The following is a 21,782-nucleotide window of genomic DNA, read 5'->3' on the forward strand; positions in this document are numbered from 1 at the left end:
ACGCCTGGCAGAGTGGCAAGTATTCCATCACCCTGTACGCCTGGCAGAGTGGCAAGTATTCCATCACCCTGTGCAATGGGAGAGCTTGGGGGTGCTGCACCCGACGTGAACAACAGGATCACTGTGAGGTCCAGCAGCTTAGCGAGCGCTGATGAATATCTCGTTTTTATCATAATGAAGTTGTGTGCCAATAACGTAGGCACAGATTTCAGCTCAAGTCTGCGGTGAGAGGGCTGAAAGTTCAGTTTGAGTGGAATCACAGGAAACAGAACTTAATTGTGGTGACAGCTGTAGCGCACAGGGGTTGCCGAGAACACAACATCTCACGGAGATAATAGAGCACATCGTCTTATCTGCAGCACACTCCAACAAGCACGCTCACGTTGTTTCTCACTCCGCCAAAGTTCTTACACATTATAAACAGTCGAATAAGTGCCTAAATGATAAAATAACTTCAGAGTAATACTGTACGTGCACGGTTCGTTTAAAGCAGATTAGCCAGACGTGTCGAGCCTCCTTCCAATCTGACATAGTTTAACTCTCCAGCCTGACACTCGCCAGTTGGAGAAGATAAACAATGTTGAGTAAGATAAAAGTGATTTCCAGCATATAATTTTGCCTGACAATCTCGTCTGGCTAGCGTAACTTTGTTTTTTTTAATAGTTGACACTTCAAAGTGTTCTTTGTGTCTGAGCTGTGACTGTGCGAGCGAGGAGAGGAGGGAAAAGGCGGCGCACTGCCACTCCTCGGAGACATGTCTGGGAGTGTGTGTGCACTAGATGTTGTTGGAGAGGAAGGTTAACCCGACTAAACTCCAAATCAGAAGCTTTGAGTGACGATACACCCTTTTTAGGTGGCTTCATCTGCCTCTGCTCTCCTGAAACAATCGATCTATAAACCTTAAAGTGCAAAAATAAACTGGACTGCCGCAATCAAAGGCCTGATAACAGCACAGTAACATACTGTAGGTCCAGATTGCAGCTCCAGCCTGCAGACAAACACATCAGACTTAGGACGTATTTGTTTAGCCTTCAGACGGTGCAATAAGCAGACGGTGTTGCAGCAGGCACAAGCAGCACATTGTGTACCTTGACGGTTTTGGCAGCGATAATGTTGGACAGATTCTTCTTGGCCACCTGAGAACCTTTGCCTGTGGGCAGGAAGCTGGGTCCCTGTGAGGATTTGATAAGAAACAGAACTGTTATCAAAACTGAGCATCTACCCAAAAGTAGTAAATGACTGCAAAGGAAACGTCACGTCTGCAAGGAAACCATAGACGAGCACAACAAGCAGGATGTAACCAAAGGGCATGAAACCCCCACAAGATAAGAGCAGATTTATTCTGAACTGGCGTCAAATTAACGGTAAAGTCGGAGTTGCTTGTACATGTGTAGCTGTGGTTAATAAGCCCTGAGGTGGAGTGCTATTTATACTAATAATCACACATTATAAGCACCCCACCGCTCATCCACATGGCGGTCACACACCAAAAACCATCTCTGACACACTCAAGATCAGTGAATTTTGAATTCCTTATGCTGGCGTCAGTGTGTGAAGTTAAGAAACATCATATCACAAGTTCGCTTTGATCTTTCATCTTCCTTCGAGATGTGGCGACTGTTTCCTACTGTAACATAAATCCAGCGTTCAGCCATAACATCTGATTTAAATAATCATCATTCCTGTAACTTGGTCTTCACAGGAAATAATCTTAAACGTTCTGTCAGGATCAAACTCTGCTCCGCGCCGTACCTGGAGGGCCATTGTGTGGTCACACAGGAAGCTCTGATATTTCAGGGGGATGTGGACGGTCTCTTTGGGCCGGAGGTAAACCCTGGGACCCGGGGCGCCCTCCTCCAAGTGGAACATGTTCTCCTCCAGCGGGGTCGGGCTTCTGGTTAGCGCTTTGAAGTAACGCCACTCCTCGGTGTTAGCGATGACACTGGACCACAAGATTAAAGGACACAAATGAGATGAAAGCAGCGCTTTCATATTTTCAGGTGGTTCATCCAGGATCAGAGTTGGACCTATTACACAATCAGAAATAACAGCGTGTTTATTATGGGATGCTGAACACAAGCATGTTTCTGCTACAGTCTGGCTAAAGATGTCCAGGGTGGAGGTACAGAGGAGATTCAGAAGTGTCTCCACTGAGGAGCATGCTGAGGGTTCTGGTCCATGAAGGTTCAGCCTCTGGAGACGCCGACTGTCCACAGAAACCAGTGCACACATGTTCTCTGTAACTGTTCAGAAGTTTCCCAAAGCTGTGGACAGAAGAACAAACAGCATCACTGGCCTTAAAACACAAACAGAACGCTGATTCTCTGAGGTGTTTACTGCTCCTCATGTACTGTTTGTTCTTCAGATGCTATCCTGCTATCCCCACCAACTGCCCCCACACCCACCCTCACACCCACCCTCACACCCACCCTCACATCCAGCCTCTTGTCCAGCCTCTTGTCCAGCCTCCCGTCCAGCCTCCCGTCCAGCCTCCCGTCCAGCCTCCCGTCCAGCCCGCCCTCCTGGGTAGGCCAGCCTGGTGTTTTTAGGTTTTGGAGGGTTTTTTTGTCCCTTCTGGTAAACAGGATTTCTTTTCTTTGCCAAGTCTTTGCTCCAAAGGACTCCAAAGGAAACTTTGGTGTTGCTGCGTGAAGACGTTTTGTCAGATCTTCACTGTGCTACGTGAAGAGTGTTGACGTGTTGCAAACTGAGAAAATCTGAATAGATATATATTAAATTTCTATTCTAACAGTAGGATTCTCATGGCTGGAAATGACATTTAAAAGTGACAAATTACAGAAAGACATCATGTTTGAGATGTTAAAGATAACTATTTCTGTTTTTCTGTTTCTTTTTCCACATTTGTATGAGTAATGCCACGTCTTAAACTACTTGTTCCCTTTGACATTAACAAAGCTGTTTGGTCAACTGGTTCTAAACCACGTCTGACTGTTGGGATGGTGATGGTGTTCTTACAGTGTCTGTACGGCATCTCAGTTGTTCTCCAAACAAATGAAGCCCCCCCGTGTCCAAACTCTTTATGTTCCTCTCATCCAACCACAGAATTTACGACCAGAAGCTTATTTTTTGTGTCAGTGAGCTTTTCCAGCTTTGGTGTGATGTGGAACACTGAGGTCCTCCTCTGTTGGTGTCCATGGAGACCAGGCTTGTTCAGTGTCTGTGTTTTGTTACCAGAGCTGTTCAGATTCATCAAGAAGGCTTTGTAGGTAATTCTTGGATATTACTTGACCTCTGTCCAGTGGAGGGGTGACTCTACCAGGACTTCTGAGACCCTTTAACACACGGTGGAACTCCTCGCACTTTTTGAGGATGCTTTGCACTGCGGCCACTTGAATATGGCTTTAAAGTCTTTCCTGTCTTGTTAGTAGCCACAATGCTCTGCTCTCCCAGTGATGGACAGTGATCAGCTCTTTGGTCTGAACCATGACTTGTAATGACTAGGAGCTGACTCATCACGTCGCCCTAGAACCTGGTAAAAACTGACCAAGACCACTTGGATCGGTACAGAAACTCTCCAAAGACTGTGACACTATCAGAAAGTTATGAATCATTTCGGAGACGGTATTTTGAGTAAAAATGGAAAATAAGAGATAAACATTGAAAATTCATCATCAACACTCCACGTCTTATCGACGTTTGTACCTTGTTTATATCATTTCTATCCAGAGAGCAGCTATTGATCAGATAAAAGTCCAGCTCAGCACCAGCATGTGGCCTGGCTGTGGACGTTTTTGGGCTTAAACGTTGGTATAATGCTCTTAGCTTGTTCCTGTAATGTACTGATGATACCAGTTACAACACCCGATCCAGCCCCATCTTCCTAAAGCTAATAAGTCACCATCCCAGCTAACTGGACTGATAGGATGTGAGCTGGTTCTGTGCATGTAAGCAGGAGGAAAAGCACTAAATAAGCTATAAATATAAATAATGACATAGAAGGAGGTTTGTCTTCCCATCGAATGCTTGGAAACAAACCAAATGAGCTCATTTCATAAACTACTGACCCATATATATATATGAGGCTAACACTTTAATAAAGTTTTATTGTTATAAATTTTATTGGAGGAAATCTTATATGTTTCATTGGTGTCCAAGGAATACAGGAAAAAAACACATTCCCTCAGCTCCAAAGTGAAAAAAAGAAAAAGCTCATCCTGACCTCGTATTCTTTACAAATATGGCTGAGAATCGAGGTGAAGTAAATTCTACAGTCACGCCTCTCACACGCACTGTTTTGCTTTTAATTACCGGCAGCAGTGTGAAAAAGGTGTATAGAGGTCAGCGACGGTCCCACCCGGCCCACGACAAATGGATTTCCAGGCAGAAGAGAACAGGAACAGATAACACATTCCAAGAGAGGGAGGTCTCGTCTCAACTCCTTCCTCTTCCTTTGAATACAAAAATTTCACGCACAAATGCATAAAGGGGGAGTGCTGCTTTAAACTTCAAAGGTTCCCAGCCACGGGCACGGAGAGGGAAATTTCTCTCAATAGGAGAGCGAGAGTTTATGAATTTTTCAGGGCCCCACCTCACCAACATTAGGAAAAGTTGCACCAGTCAATTCCATGAAATTTATTTGGAGATTCCCACCTGTGCACTTGGAATAAAACATTTCGCCTGTGGCTTGTGATAACAACAAAGAGTGTTTGTGTATTTGTGTTTCACCGGAGCCTTCATGAAAAACCTCGGCTTGATTCATTTTTAAAGAGAGAAAATAGAACAAGGTAGGAGGTGAGGGGGACAAACAGATTGAAACAAAAATATTGAAAAGAGAAGGAAGAAAATAAAGACGATGATAAAAAGGATAGCGAGAGGGAGAAGCAGATGAATGCAGCGCTGAGAGGAAGACGGATAATAAGACAGAGAAATAATGAGAGAGGAAGCGTGGAGCAGAGCAGCTCCACTGTTCTCTGCCTCATCCAGCAGCTCACACTGGGCTCTGTGAGCAAAGAGTAGAAAGCAGTCATGCAAAATGGATGGCAACAGGTAGCAAACGTGTCGTCCACGTCAAGAGCAGCCTCTGGGCTGGAAAGCGGGGCAGACATCAAAGCTGCATGCAGCCCAGCCTTCCACTAAGTACTCTCAGTTCAAAGTCTGATGCTGGATTTCCGGTTGAGGGTCAGACTTCTTTCTTGCTTGTTTCTGTAGAACAAAGAGCTGACCCAAGGCCAGGTTCATGTTCCTCCAAAAGTACATCTTGTCAAATATTGGCTGAAATATTGGCTGAAATACAGACTAACCTCAGTGCACTGGCCAAGCTGCAGTTGGTTTAGGCCAGGCTAATAAAGTTATTGTTGTTATCGTGCCTGTTCAGCCCCTCAGAGCTTTGGCAGATACTTTAAAACATATTGCATCACTTCAATAAACAATTTCAGCACATCAATCTGTCAGATGTGACATACACTACATGGATCATGAAGGTGGCTGAGAACCAGCAGGTGGATGCAGAGATGTTTCTGAACCTTCCACCAAACTGTAGCTTCTTTTTCCAGGAAACAACCCTCTGAATCCACATTAGTCCAGGTTTGTTGTCTTTCATTCATATTTGTGTTCCATATTCTGAATGCATGGTGGTTCAGTGGTTAGCATCGTCGCCTCACAGCTAGAAGGTCGCCGGTTGGCGTCCCGGTGAGGACACCCGGGATCTTCCTGCGTGGAGTCTCCATGTTCTCCCCGTGCAGCGTGGGTTCTCTCCGGGTTCTCCGGCTTCCTCCCACAGTCCAGAAACATGCTGAGGTTAATTGGTGATTGTAAATTGTCCGTAGGTGTGAATGTGAGTGTGCTTGGTTGTCTGTCTCTAAGTGTAGCCCTGTGATAGACTGGTTACCTGTCCAGGTGAACCTGCCTTCACCCTGAGTCAGCTGGGATAGACTCCAGCGACCCTAGTGAGGTGTATAGATGATAGATGGGTGGATGTTCTGAGACTCCTGTCTCTCCAGACCGGCCCCTGCTGCCACCACAGCCACATACATCACAACAGCACACGTAGCCATACTGCTGATCCGTCACCACGGTGTCATAAAACATAAACGAGCTCTTGGCAGGGCTGCACTTAGCGAACTCTGCATCCGACTCATGAGTGCCGCAGCAGGAGCACATCAAATGCAGAAGCTTCCTTGTTAATTTACACATTTCAGGCTCTCGGTAGAGGTGACAGACGGTCGGTGTAAAGTGTCACACTGCCTCATCGAGAGATAAATAAACTAACAGCGTGCTAAGCCGGCGAGAGGACAGATGCAGGGATTGATGACTCTCAATTAGACCTGGTAGGCCCGGTGGCCAGGCTAATGCCATAATGATTCATCCACGGCGCGCTGCAGCCTTTGTTGATCAATGTGATATATGTTAATCCAAAGCTCAGGCATGAGCAGAATCCTTAACAAAAGACTCAGAGTGTGGGGATTAACAATGATGCTCAGGAAACACGGCACAGATACCAAAAACGGGTTACCCAGGGAACGCCAGCCATAATGGCTCCTACGTTTGGATTAAGGGGATATTTAGCATCTCTCCAACATTATGTCTGCATCTGTGCCAAGGACAAGTGATTGTGCCATTGAAGGAGTGAGAGTCTTCTTTGTTGGTGAGCGACAGAGTGAAGGGCTGAAACGTAAGGCGAGGTGGTGGCTGGCACTCCAGAAAATAAGTTCTGAGACTGTTTTATTTATTCACACAAGTTGATAATGTTTGTACTGAAAACAAATAACCGGGCTCAAAAATGTGAACAAATTAAAAGTCCCCTGTTGTGCCCCTATTTCAGCAAACTAATGAACGTCTCACACGTACCCAGCGTGTGTCCTTCAGTTTATTCTGAGCTCCAAACACTCATTTCACCACGACTGTATCATAAACATGTGATGTTGATGAGCTGCTTCACACCCACTCATCCTGCTAACACTAAGGATTACGGTGACGATCAGACATAAAGCACTGGGCCTTCAGTCGCTTGGACACCAGGAATGTATGAAGACTCTTGTGTTCACTCTTTAGAAAGCATTCGCCATGTTCACCAAGAAACAGCCGTACCGACCCAGCTAGGCCCGTCTCTGATGTTTGGACTCTCCAGGCTGCCGTAGTTTTCATGTCATGTCTTTTTTTTTGTGCTTTGCGCTCATATCTGAGATGAAGAAGCTCTCCAATGCACACAAACCTGGTGGACGGAGAGGCAGCTGCTCGTTGTGGATGGCTCTGGGTGGCAGCGTTTTAAGTTTTTAAGACATAAATTAAAACAGATTTTTGCCTGTGAAACGTGTTTGGTATGCAAACAAAACCAACAGCACCAAAACAGTTTGTCCAACCGACAGACTGGAGAGCAGCTTCTACCCCAGAGGCACCAGAGAGGTGAACTCTGCCAGACACTCACACCGACTGTCTGGACCAGAACTACTGGCAACTTAACCTCGTCTGTAATTTTTGCACGACTTAAGCCAGAAGTATGGTGGCCCAGAAGTGTCACAACAAAACAAAAGCCACAACACAACACAATTAGCCGCAACACAAGACAAAGGCTGCAACGGAAACTGTTTGGTTGTTTTTACCTGGAAGTTCTACTGTGAAGTGCGCAATGCCACAGGAAGTGAGCAGAAGCTGGAGATTGTTGGAAACATCTCGAGAAGTCAGTAAAATACTGATAGTAAATATTGTTTAATAATGTCAGTATGCGCTATTACAGCGGTTGTTAACTTTGAATTATAAATAAAGAGTCATTGCATGTTTGACTTGTTCATGTGGACGCTGCAGCCCGTTTTTGATTCATAGACACTATTACTATCAGTATTTTACTGACTTCTCGAGTTGTTTCCAACAATCTCCAGCTTCTGCCCACTTCGTGTGGTTGCCCACGTCACAGCATAACTTCCGGGTAAAAAAAACCCAACTTCCTTTGCAGCCGTTGTGTTGTGTTACGGCTAGTTTTGTAGTGTTGTGGTTAATTTTGTTCTGCTGTGACACTTCTGGGCCACCGTATATAAGCAATATCCAGAAGTGGAACACTACTGTTTTTATCAATGAGTGACTTTTAAAAGAATCCCAAAGTTGAAGCTCTTGCACAAACTATTTGTTTTCTAGTGGATGTTATATTTTTACATTTGCACGTTTCTTATACGTCTGATTGTGTGAACGCATCGACTGGATTCCTGCTTAAGTGCAGTGACAGTAGAATAATGCTCTTCTACTTTGTTCTACTCTGTAATCAGGTGTGATCTTAGCTTTACCCGTCGCTGACACTTTTACCATTTGGCTGACGTATTCCCTGTTCCCACGCCAACATGTCACCGTGAGAACAGCACAGGTGTTAGTAGAACAGTTCTCGCTTATGCTTGGTCACGCCAACCTGTTTCACTGTGACACTTAATTAGCTAAACTTGTGCTTTTTAAAGTACAAGTCTAAACGTTCTGACAAAAGGCAGGTTTTCACACGGCTAACATTCGGCTACAACCTGGAAAATGTCGCGTCACAGCCGTATAAAGAGACTCCAGCGGTGACAGACGTGGTAACAGATCAGCACCAACTACATACCAGGAGCCGTGCATAAAGATGCTTCACACAGCCAGAGGGAGGCTATTTTTTCTTATTATTAACTCTTGTTTCTGATGGATCATACCCAGAATAATAATAGTTCCTTTAATACCGTCTACTACGTCGCCCGGCCTTTGTCTTCACAGGGTACTACAGGCCACACGATGCAAAGAAACGGCGGCGAATCGGTCGTAACTGTCACTTCACAGACGTGGTGGTGGTTCTGGGTTGGATGCACAAAATCCTCAAATAGATTTTAAAGAACTGTCTCCGGAGCTTTACCGTCACCTTTGGAAACACCTTCAGAACGTGTGAACGCAGCTTCACAGCGGAGCGCGACTTGTTACGTTCTGATAATGGAAAACACGTACGACAGAGAAACAGACGCTCGCGGTTGGTGTGTCAGACTGAGGACGCACCGATAAACTCGTATAATCCAGAGTATTTGAAAGATGATCTTCGACTCATCAGATCAAATCTTTGTCGTAGTAAATGCACTGTTGCCCATAAAGCTGGAATAACTTTTGTTTTCAGACACATTCCTCTTCTTATTTCTATTTCTACACATCAGTCATCACTCTGACCAGGTCCAGTGATCACAGACTGAGTCCCAGGTACCAGGTGGAACCAGTTCTGACTTCAGGATGTGACTGCAGACTGGGACGTCCTGCCCAGTGACACCATCAACCAGCTGGTGGACAGAACACCACCACTGCTCCATGTCAGGGGGCCAGACTCAGTATTAGTGACATTAAAAGAGTAATATTGGACATTCTGATGCATTAAATCCCCTCGAATGTGTGTTTCCTGTTAAAGGGACCAAGGTTGAAACACAAACCCTCTAATCCTGTTGTTCCATATCCCCGGTCTAGTTAAAGCCTGAAACCCGACTGTCCACTACCTGTCTGCAGAGCTTACCTGAGTTCTGGGTCATCGCTGTGAACGGTGACCGTCTGAGGAACATTGAAGGGGTTTCTAAGGACAAACTCCATGTACTCAGCGGAGCCCAGGCTGGCGTAGAGCCGGTGCTGGGTGGTGATGGCCCGGCTCAGCATGTTGGCGATGCCCTCCGCCTTGCTCTGCTCCTCCCTGGGTCTGGATTGATGAAGTTCTCTGGACGTTTCCTTCGTCCAATCCTACCAGCCGGGAACAATGGCAAACGTTTCAGTGCGGCGCCAGACTGTGCAGGGTAAACATCAGTGTCACAGCTTATCCAGCAATTTCCTGTTTGGTTCTGACCCACTGTACTCGCTGTATTTTGTGCTCACACAGTTTTCTTATAAAATGAAAGATAAGAATCAAAACTTCTGCTGCTTTCATTCACTTTCAGTGTTTTTTTCCCAAACAACGTGCCTTAGATGATACTGACAAACCTTCAGCAAGTTTAAAGCTGCATTTAAAGCTGTAGATGTTAATTTACAGATAATTATTACCAACGTTGTATTTCTCTATAACTCAACACAGCATTTTGCATCTTTCGGCTCATTATTTGGATTTTTGATTTCAGCCCAGCAGGCAGCTGTTTGGAGCACAAATGTCTTGTTAACCTTCTGATCCGCGGCTGGATGTGGACGGCGTGTTGAAGCCTTTTATCAGAACCAGAATCTGAAAACATAGAAATAAATCACCAGACTGTTTAACTTTCCTCAAACTATTCATGTGTGACTTCTGGTTCTGTTGTTAGCAACTCAGCCGCGACAAACAGTGAAGTGACGAAATCTCAGGAACTTCTCGGCTGAACTGGGCTGAACTGGGCTGAACTGGGCTGAACTGGGCTAAACTGGGCTGAACTGGGCTGAACTGCAGGCTGTGTTTACACCGAGCATGTAGGACAACAGCATGAAAACACATGAACAGCAAATGGAGCTAAATATCCTAAAAAATGTTCAAAACCCGTGGGTTCTTGAAATCATGTCGTACATGTTGATTTTAGGTTTTTCCATTTATTTTGTAAAATAATGAATCACAGAGCAGCTGTTTTATTTATAATTTATGGGAGTTTAACTTAAGAAAACTGACTTTTTTCTTCTTCTAGCCATGGATGTACCGGTTCTGTAGCGGTGCAGGTGTTTATATCGCAGTGAAACATGAACCCACAGTGAGCAAAAATGTGAGAAAAAGATGAGAGTAGAGATGTGAAGCAGTTTGAATGAATGCTTTGCGAGGAGGCGAGTTTCATTTCACAGCGCTTCCCTTTCAACAACCTGTTGGAAACCTTGGACAGAGACTTTTTCTCAGCCAGATTCTACAGATCCAAGTTTTCCACTGACTGAGAACAGCTATTTGTGACATGATCCAATATGATTTGCAATGTTTTCTCCGTCTTTTACATTAAAATGGGGAAACCAAGTTCCAAGGCAGATGGAAAAAGGTGGAAGCGTTTCTATTTCACTGGGATTATAAATCTAACTATGTCGTGCAACTAAACGTGGATCATGTTGTGGGATCGTCTGCTGGACTTAAATCCTTTAAATGGTACAACAAACCACCTGAGTTAGTGAGAAAACATATTACTGAGATTTTCAGCAGGTCTCGCTCCCTGAGATGATGCCGGGCTTAACCCCAGTCCAAATGAACTTATCATTACCAGACCAGAAAACTCAGATCTGAGCTGAACTGCAGAGCAACTATAAAGATCAGTAATAGTTCAGACAGCATTGGCTGTTACAGAGGTGTGAAACACCTAAAAGCCAGGTCTTATCAGAGGAAGTGTAAGGTGTAAAATGTCTAAGAGGGACATGCACCACAGAGGAAATCACATTTAGCATGTGCACCCATGGGTGAAAGTACAAGATGTGGCTTTGAGAAGGAAAGTAATTAATACGTTCTGGTACAGTCACAGAGGCGCAGGACTGAAGGGCGCGCTGCCACGAGAATCTTAACACCAGCAGGGTGTCTAGGAGACGCTCCACACCCTCACGACATGCTCCTGTTGTCAGTCTGAGAGTTCACTGAAGATCATCTACAGCAGGGGTGCTCAATCCTGGTCCTCGAGAGCCCCTGTCCAGCATGTTGTAGATGTGTCCCTCTTCCAACACACCTGATTCAAATGATCAGCTCATCATCAAGCTCTGCAGAAGCTTGATAACCATCCTGATCCTGTGAATTAGGTGTGTTGGAAGAAGGAAACATCTACAACATGCTGGATAGGGGATCTCGAGGACCAGGATTGGGCACCCCTGGTCTATAGGAACAGACCATCGTGGCTCAGCTTTAGACAAAAGCAGCTATCTTTGGCTGACCTGAACAGTTTGACCTCACCGTGACCTTGGCTGTTCTAGCGTCTTCCTTGCCCTCCCGCTGATGCACGGCGGCCATGCAGCTGAGCTTTCGGCGCCCACTGTCGGGCTCTCCAGGCGCGATGGCGTCGGCTCTGATCCCGCGTCTGAACGAGGGAAGCCGATCCCCGTCCGTCTCCAGCCGGTGCGCTTGTGCAGCGTTTCTCGCTGTGAAACAGAAACATGCGGCAGCCATGAATATATTTACTGAGCAGAGTGGAATCTAATCTCTTTGCCATTTTGACCATATGTTCTAAAAACTCTCCAAATGTCCAAGAGAGAGAGAGAGAGAGCGGCGCCGACAAATTAAAGTATTGTTGGAGCACAACAAACAACAGCTTGTTCCCAGACAACAGTCCAGTCAAACAACTGGCACCACGACAACTGGGCCAGAGACAGAACCCTCCTCTTCCTCCAAACCATCTTTCACCTCCACGGCCATGTGCACTCTGAGCACCAGATACTACCATATCCAGTCCATCTACCAGCCACCATTCATCCCTGGAGACACAATCATGTTCTTTAACAGTGTTACAAGAGAATTTGCCAAATCCTGCACTTTGATATGAGCAAACTTAAAACTGCCCAAACTGTATTTTTGTTATCTGGAAGCAGCTCTGCCCCCGTATCAGCAGCCATGTGATGGAGGACGTGTTGCAGCAACGGGAAGATAAACCCGGATCGGCTGAGAGCGGCAACAGATCTTCAACAAAAATGAGCAGAACGGCGTCGAGAAAAACTAAAGAGGCACATCAGTGAAATGTGGACGAATTAAAAGAGGAGATGAAGACAAAAGAGAGACAGGAGGCTTATGGAAAGCAGCCTTTTATTTAAGCTCTTCAGGAACATTACCTACTGTATTTGCTAGACATTAGACTTTTACTAATCCCTCGTGTGTTCGCCCTGGAAATTTCTTTTGTGCTGTAACCCAGTTCTGCTTTGTTCTGTACCGCTAACGACAAGGCTGCCCACAAAGATGGAATAAAATATAATTTTTAATGACATGATGGTGACAGTGTGGCTTGTTCTTGATAGATAAAGTTTATATCTTCTTAAAACTTTATTGATATTATAATAAACACATCACAGTACAAATTAAACTGGTGATGGTGTTGTCTTCCTCTGTAACGTTTTTCTGAGATCTGGCCCACTGAGCTCTGCGGTGTGGGAATTAAAGCTGAGGTAAGCCATTATTTGGTGTCACTTTGTCACGTCCATTTTCCCACACTGTCAAAATCCCTTTATTCTCAATCTTGGCATCACCACTCCTGTCCAATCATCCATCAGCCGGTGCTCTCTGAGCCAATAAGGCCTTGGACCTCGTTCTTTAAATGCACTGAAATGCTGTATCTGTCCCTTCCAGGACATTGATCGTGCATCCCTCATCCTTCCCATCTCCGCCTCATACGAGTTGTCTTTATGGCGATCTCCATGACAAATCTGCCACCGTCGCTTCACCACCACCAGCGTCTGGACTCCTGTTTCATCTGGGACTCCACTGGATGATGTCTTTGGAGTGAAACCACTAAAATACTTTTGTTTAGCATGTTTCTGTAATAAATGTAGTTCTTCACTTCCATCTGTATTGAATTGTAATTAAAGTTGTCTGAGAGAAAACTCGACTTCTGCACCTCGGCTTTGGCTCATTACAGGTCTTTTTCAGAGGGAGGGCTCTCCTATTGGCTGTCTGACAAATGCAGGTGTGCAGGCAGGTAAAGTCTGATGGATGAAAATCCTGCATGAAGAGTTGCTTTTCTAACATTTGCAAAACGTGTTTGCATTCCAACGCCAGCCCAAAAGAGCAAAACAAACTTATCTAAAGAGGATAAATGCATAAAACACAGCAAAGCTTTCTGAAAGAATGTTAGGTAGCTACTCCATTCCAAGTCTGTGTGCTTCTCCTGGAGATGTAACCTGTTAACTTCCTGTAACATCTGAATGTGTTGCGGTGGTGGTTGGTCACAGAAGAAACCAACCGATGTGGAACGCTGCTACGACTTCCTGCTTCCTAAAGTCAGAGTCTCACGGCTGCAGCTGCGTCTCGATCAGTTTCCATCTTTATGTTCATGTTTATGGTGAAGCTTGTGTCGTGCATGAAGCGCATCCATAGGCCGTGCTCTGCTGGTGGGCGGGGCTTAGGACACAGTAAGGAGAAGCTGTAAAGGGGAAGAGCTGTGATTTCAGATTCAGCACCGTTAACCGGTAACGCTGAGGGGGAAGCGCATCAGGAAAAGTGCTGCTGTGGTCGTGTTATTAATGATCGGTCCAGTGTTTCTCTGTAAATGCAAATACAGGTGTGAGAGTGGAGCGGTGGCGGCGAGTGGCAGCTGAAAGACGATTGGCCCAGACTTGCCCTTAAAAAGGAGATCCAAGATGGCGCTCCCCAGAGGGATAGAGGGTTGCCACAGCATCAAACCGAACCGCGGCAGCCACGCAGAGTCCAGTTTCATTTCACCATCTCTCTCCTGTTTGCATCATGTTAGGAAGCTCAGACATTGTATTCTCAGACTGATAGATATTATTGTGTTTATTATTTTGGCCTGAAGTCTGTTAGACTCCTTTTGAGCTGTAAATAAATGCACCTTTTTGAAGCTTCATTCAGGTTGTGGCTCCTTCAGGTTTGGGGAGGTGGGGTTCATGTCATGTCTCGGCCACCTCCAGACGTCACACGACAACATAAAACCTATTTTTCATTGCGCTCTTTGTTGCTGAGGGAATTTATGCGGAGTAGATTTTAGGTCATGCAACAATGTGATCACTTACCCACAGGACTAAATTTCAACATTTTGTGCTACCACATTAAACTCTTTGATATTTGCTTTCCTTTCTGTTTTTTTTTTTCCCCTCTTCAAGTAAAACTCTTTATCCCTGGACATTTTCCCCAAGTCTCATTATCAAAGAGGCTCTGGATGGAGTGCCAGTCACAGAGACCAGATAACGTCTGGCTACGCCGCTTCCTCCAGAGCCACAGGCAGGCAGAAGTGGGACAGGAGCGCGACACGCAGCGTGCACGCTCACCACGGCGCAGCTGCTCGGATCGGCGCCGCTCACTGTTGTGACCGGACTCCAGTGAGAGCAATTAGGTGCATTGTGTGTTTAAATGGCACAGGAAGGTGGAGTGGAGAGAGAGGGGGAGTGGTGTGGAGGTTGAGGAGGGTCAGAGAGGTGAGGAACAGAGCAAACAGCGAACAGGTGAACCGGTCCAATAGCTAAACATGTTTTATACAGTGTGTACGGGTTTGCCTCCAAATGCACGGCTGTCTGTCGGCGTGCAGGCGTGTTAATGACATCACGCAACGATTTAAGTCTGTCACACCGACTTTATTAATCTAAGCAACTATCTGCTTGTTTTTTTTTCTTGTCTGTTTATCTGATACCACCTAATGCCTAACGTGTGTGTGTGTGTGTGTGTGTGTGTGTGAGAGTGTGTGTGTGTGTGTGTGTGTGTGTGTGTGTGTGTGTGTGTGTTTCACTCATAGTCCACGTTTGAGAATGAATTTAGGAATAGTACAGCAGTTGACTGGTGATGCCCTGTCTAATTAGGGAAAAAATTGGTTTCCCCAGTGTGTGTGTGTGTGTGTGTGTGAGTGTGTGTGTGTAGGTGTGTGTGTGTGTGCACGCCTTTAGATGGTGCACACACACACACACACACACACACACGCAACACAAACAGGACTGTGGCTAGCCACCAGAGATGCTTCTGCAAGCTCAATTAGGCTGAAAATTGAGTGGTTCAGTGGTGCAGCCAGCAGACCAAATGTGAAACGGATCTGGTTGAGCTGATCAAGGCGGCGGCATCGTCACCGCCCAAATGAAAGACCGTAATTACTCTGCGGTGCGGATTACTCGCACGTGTACGCTCGTGTGTTTAGACGTGCACGGAAAGGTGAGTGGAGGCTGCACAGGTAATCACAGTGAAGCTAATGAACATGTTGAAACCAGAACAGCGACAGCGTCCGGCGGGCTGTGGGCCGGAGCCGGTACCGTTGAGCTGGAGGATGCTTCTGGAGGACAGACTTCCTCCTCTGAAGCCACTGGTGACTTCTCGCGGCGTGATGATGTGAGAATGAGACGGCGTTACGTCTGCTGCCTTCCTCCTGCCGGGCTCCACGGGACACCCTGTGGACGACACACAAAGGCTTCAGTCTGATAGTTTCAATCTTCTCATAAAGTATTTACACAACAGCGTTAATAATTCATCTGCTCAAATTAACACGCCCGTTTATTCACTTTTAATAGGCTGCGGTCTCCACAAAAGGCTTGTACAGTCATTGTCAGAGCAGCTCTGTTGGTGCTGACCTGCTCCACCTACACCAGAGGAAAGGAACAGCTGGAAGTGTGCAATGGTCACACTAGCGCCACCTACTGGCAGCGAGTGCCACAGTGCCAGATGGACAGCACGAGAGTTATCGCTCTTCTTTATCTGAATTATTATATAAGTGATCTTTCAGTACTTTTTTCTCTCTTTTCTCATTTTTATCTGCTTTTTATTTCTCAGATCTTTTTTAGATAACCGCTATCAGTCTCAGGCAGCACTGTTAATTAGTCTGCTCCGTGATATTGGCAGGAAACTTACTTAAGAATGCACTGTGAGACTTTTACCTTCCCCTTCTGACAGCGAGAGTAATTACACAAACACTGTCGAGACACGTTCACGGCGCATCACATGTGCAGGACGAGCAATCTGCAGCAGGGCGCATTGGGTCAAACACGCCACGCAACAAGAGAAACTGGTATGGTTTGAATTTTTCATGACTAATCTACAAGAGAAAACAGAATTTGTTGACATACAGGCTCCACATGTGCACAGCTAAATGAGTGGAGGATAGGAAGGAAAGGACGATTTGGTTGCCAATTAATTGTTTGGAGAGACGACAGCTCCAACAGGTCCTCTGTCTGCGGTTGTTGCCACTGCATGACGTAAAACAACATATTTGTTTGACCATATAAATCAGAACCACAGATCTCTGTACGATGAGAGCAAAGCTGGTTCTGAATGCCATCCAGAGTAAAATAAATCTTTATATTTTAGATGATTTTTCCAGTAAATGGTAAATGGTCTGCACTAATATATCGCTTTCCCAACTTAGCGGCACTCAAAGCGCTTTACACTGTTTTCTCATTCACCCATTCACACACCAATGGCCCCAGAGCTGCCATGCAAGCTGCTGCCTGCCATCAGGAGCAACTCGGGATCGAACCGCCAGCCTTGTGATTGGAGGACAACCGGCTCTACCACCTCAACCACAGCCACCAGTGTTACATGAGAAAAGGTTCCAAACAGCAGAGAATCACTGATGCACTAACTTTTTATCTTTTGAAAGACATGATGGATATCACCACAGATACCAAAGATAGTCTTAAACTGTGTGTATTACCAACACTCACCTACTTTTCTCGTGTCTATTCCAAAGCTGTATGAACAACACAATCAGTGGAATATTGTGCAGCTACTGAGCTCTACATAAGTCTAACGTCCACTTCATAATGAGGACTTCCAACTAAGAAGCTGCTGTTTAAATAATATCATAAAGTGAGAACATGTGGATGGGAGGGAGAGCTGCTGGGTGCTTGGTTCCCCAATGAGAGACGTCCAACAGACGATATAAAAACCTCCCCCTGGGGATCAGTAACGTATTTCTGATTGTGAACAAGTGGACCAGGCCACAGACTGCATCATGCAAGTTTATACGCATGTTATATTTATAAATAAATATTAATATTAATACAGAACAAAATATCCCGATGTCAGTGTGTTTCCAGTGCCAGGCAGCTGTAGGCCTACAGTGTTTGTAGAAACAGATAAAATGCATCAGTGCTGGACCGGCAGCATGGGAACACTGCAGCACACTGTGAAACAGAGAGCGGTACCTGGTGCTGGTAGGCTTCAATAAGATGAATGTTCATTTATATGTAAAAGTTCTGCAGTCCAGCTTTAAAGAAGTTGTTCCACATTATTAAGGAGGTCTCTGTTCAAAGATTTTTCTGAAGATGAAAAACTTGAAATAGTGCAACGCCTTGCAAGAGGCATCGATATTTTGAAAAAACCTGAACCTCATTAAAATGTGAAGAGGTTTGTGTGTGATTCAAAGGACAGAGGAGTTTGGTGAAATAAAGGCTGATTAAAGTTTAAAACCAGACTCATTTATAGTATTATAAGTATGAAAAAGCTGCTACTCAGCGGCAAACAGATATGAAACTGATGGTGCTTCTGGATCCCTTTGGGCCCGGCAGCTGTGCATGAAGCTGCATTCAGTCTTACCCTGATCCAAACTCACAGAAGAGATGAACTCAGTGAACTCACAAATACATGAAGCCCATTCACCAGTGAGGGATGGGCTCTACTAGAAGGTACAGATGGATGAGATTCTGGATGGCTGGCAGAACACGACCCTGTTCCAGCGCTGCTTCATCAATACGGAGGAGGTGGAGTAACGGCCTGGGCTGAAATATTGGGACGTAAGATGCTACGGTAGCTTCAGGGCCTCTGCAGGTGTGAAAAAGAGCTGCACAACATCTGTAGAGTTTCTGCCTGATATGAAAATAAGAACTGGGCTGAAGTAAAACATGTCCACGCAGGACAATGCACAAGCTCAAGCTGCATAAAAACACAACTGACTACAATCTTTCTGGAAATATTATTTTAAAACAATGAGACGGTCAAAATGCAACCAGCAGTGACACCATAACCGTCACACGTCTCGGTCTGTGTTCAACTCTGACTCACACGTGTTCCTATAAACCGTGTGCTGGAGAACACAGACATGTTCTGTATCTGTGGTTTCGGAGCAGACAGTTCTGTAGCGTAGCGGTGACGCGTGAACGTGGCGGCAACAACATGCGACGCTGTACACGGCAGTTAGCGTTGCCATGACAACACCATCAATGATAGGGAAATACGCCTCAACAGTACCAGAAAGATGTGGAGCTACGCTGCAGCACATTCAACAAAACTAACTGAGAATTTATATCCAACGACTAGATGTCAGACGTTGAGAAGCAGCAGCAGCACGTGGATGATTCTGGATCTCACCTGATTTCTGGTGTTTTGGTTTGTTGGCAGCTCGTGTCACTGTTTTTCCAATAAAGAATTTAAAAATGCAAAAATGCTCCTGACTGTGAACACACAAGCCAAAGAGCAGGCTCTCCAACAGCAGCCTCACAGTGACAGATATTGGTGGTTCTTGTTGTTTGATCGCCCGTCGTGTGTTTATCCGTCTCTCAGGAGCACATCACCGTCACGGCAGCACAATTATCTCTGTCACTAACCAAACCTGCAGCAGGAAGAACTTCTCGAAGCAAGACGTCACACCAGGATCTGAAGCCAGGTTTAGGAGAGAGAGACAGATTTTGTCTCTCTTTGAAGTTACATGTAAAACAATATATTCTCCCCGCAGGCAGCGCCAAAGTGAACACATTCCAAGATAAACCCTGGCTAAGGACATCCGAGGCAGGATCAATACGTGGAGGCAAGCCTACAGCGGTTAATTAGTGGCCTGAAATTGCCAGAGAGGTCTGGATTCAAAAAGCTGGCAGCGTGATGAGTCACAGTGATTGATGGGTGGCGCTGGCCTCTGTCTGGTTTGGCTGAGCGCTGGGTGTCGGGGACGCAGTGAATACAGAGCTGCTAAATATCACCTGCAGTCGGTGGGGGGGTGTTTACAGATCCTCCTTCACTGTCTCTGACGCTCTCAGAAGCTCTTTGTAGTTTGGAATTCCACAGTTATGCTTCCAACCCTGCCTCTCATCAACCAGAGTGTTCAGCTCGTCTCCTCTTCCTGTTCCTATATGGAAAATCATCATTTTCCCTCTTTTTAAAGGCGAGTGGATAAGTAAGCACTTCAGGGCGCACTTGAACTAAGACGGTGAATGATAGTCGATATTACGGTTTCCTCTCATCTTAATTTATCCCCCACAATACAGTGGCGGTGGGAGAGGCTTGTTTACCCTCCTGAGCGGCGCTTTCCACACAAAACACCCGGTAATGGAAGTGTAACAGATAATTGCTCGGAGTCACAGCCACAACAGCAGCCCGCCGCCGTGTGCCGTCTTCGTGAGGGCGTTTTTAAATACCACGGGTCAAAAGACTTGTTCTGTGTAATTTACAGGTAAGGCCGTGACTTGGAATCAGTTAAATGCAATTTACAGCGGTTGACTGAAGAAGTAAGTAAAACTAAAAGTTCACCGCTGTTTGAGTTATGGTGCTCTTTGACACGACGCTCCCATTAATCCCACCAGTTCCCAGGCTTCGGATCACAACAGACCCAAATGAGGTGCTTAATTGTAACATAAGAAGTTTTAGCATTTCTGAGAGGCTGGATGCCTCATCCACGACGCTTTCACATGAAATGTGGTGAGTGCAGCAATTAAGTGGCTTTACTGCCCGGAGCTGACACCTCAGTTAGCTGCTAGGAGTTTTAGAGGGGAAGTCAAAAGTACCCTCCAAATCTTTTAGAGGCAAACTCCTTCATCAACAAGCTGATAATGGGCAGCAGCAGCAGCTAAATGAGTAATGGGGAGCCGGTGTTGCCATGCAAACAGACACAGACAGCGCAGCTCTGCAGATTAATGGGTAAGGTGTCTGCCGTCCCAAAGCATCCCACTCATCATCCATCACCCTTCCCCGGCCACAGCGCTCAGCCCAACGTATTTCTTTCACTTATAGTTCCCACATATTAGCGTGAAGACGTTACTCCTGCCATTGCATAAACATGTCCAATCGATGATAAGGCCGTAGAGATCTCATTTCCAGCACCTCGTTATGGGCTTTTCAGCCGGCTATCTTTTGTGTGGAGAGGCGCTTTGATGATGGATGGAATCACACAATAAGCCTACAATGATGTGAGAAAATGAACACCCAGCGCTCCACGACCACATTAAAACAAATGGACGGATGATGAACCCAATTATGACTTAATTATTCAATCATTTTAATTAATCAGCTATCACCGGAACCATCATTAGCCTCGTCACATCATGCCCACTTCAGCGCTGGTGCAGGTTGACGTGGAAGTCTTGCTCCAAGTCATTTTATCCGCCCCTGACTGCTGCATCACTCGGATGGTGCTCATCACTACAACATAAGCTCCTACACCAGGTTTGCATCGCATGCAGAAAGCCCAGCACAGCATTTGTCTGTGCGAAGCAGAGTAATTGTGAACTAAGTGCCACAGGGCTGAACTCTATCAAATTTATTGACTGCCTCTCGCTGTTGCATGACAATAAGCCCACTCTGCACTACCCCACCTGCCCGCCCTCTCTGCTCTGCTGGCACTTCTTGAGGTTAAGGCCACAACAAACCACTGATTTACTGGGCCCCAGAACAAATGGGAGCAAGCACCAAGGGGGTTTCAAAGTAGTCTGCAATATTCGATTTCTCCTGCCTGCCCGTTCCAGGCCACTGACCTTTCAAAATAAGCAGATTCTCTCTCACCTCAAGGCTAAAAGCAAGGCTGATAAAGTCGGGCCTTAATACGCCGACAGCGAGAGCTTTTAATGAGTGAGACATGCTATATGTTCACCCCTGGGGAAGTCATCTATAGCTAAACTAATTGTTAGGTAAATTTCACTGATATTTTGTTCCACTTGTGACAGCTGGAGGCAGAATGCTCTCCACTCTGTGCTGCTGGAACAGGCGCTCTCTCCAGGGCTTATCAGGCTGCAGCAGATGAGGAGCACTGTGAGGTCTGGAGAAGGTTCTAATCTGTCTTCTCTACTGTGCTGAAGCAGATACATGCTTTCTGTTTGTGTGTGTGTGTGTGTGTGTGTGTGTGTGTGTGTGGACAGTGTAAAAGGGACAGCAAGAGAAAGTGAGAGTCAGAGAGAAAGGATATAGCTGCAACTCAGTCAGCAAAAGATTTCATATCAATACGCTCTGCCTTCTGTCACATATGGGCCTTTTCACTGTTGGCAAATACAACCAACATGTTTCCAAATTGGATATTAAAAGCGCTCACTGTCATAAT

At 45.7% G+C, this 21,782-nt stretch overlaps 1 protein-coding gene across 1 annotated transcript in view; it reads right to left on the bottom strand.

The window, feature by feature from the left end:
- The window catches only part of nphp4 (nephronophthisis 4), a 198,022-nt gene that overhangs the window by 17,405 nt on the left and 158,835 nt on the right, over positions 1-21,782 (bottom strand). Inside the window, exons 18-22 of the mRNA XM_008280199.1 lie at positions 15,802-15,936; positions 11,801-11,985; positions 9,458-9,663; positions 1,753-1,942; positions 1,089-1,172 (exon numbers count right to left, since the gene is read on the bottom strand). Of these exons, the coding sequence (XP_008278421.1) occupies positions 1,089-1,172; positions 1,753-1,942; positions 9,458-9,663; positions 11,801-11,985; positions 15,802-15,936 (800 nt within the window). The remainder of the gene's footprint in view (positions 1-1,088; positions 1,173-1,752; positions 1,943-9,457; positions 9,664-11,800; positions 11,986-15,801; positions 15,937-21,782) is intronic.

The sequence above is a fragment of the Stegastes partitus genome, unplaced genomic scaffold (assembly GCF_000690725.1).
Source record: "Stegastes partitus isolate 25-593 unplaced genomic scaffold, Stegastes_partitus-1.0.2 Scaffold185, whole genome shotgun sequence".
Lineage (NCBI taxonomy): Eukaryota > Metazoa > Chordata > Actinopteri > Pomacentridae > Stegastes > Stegastes partitus.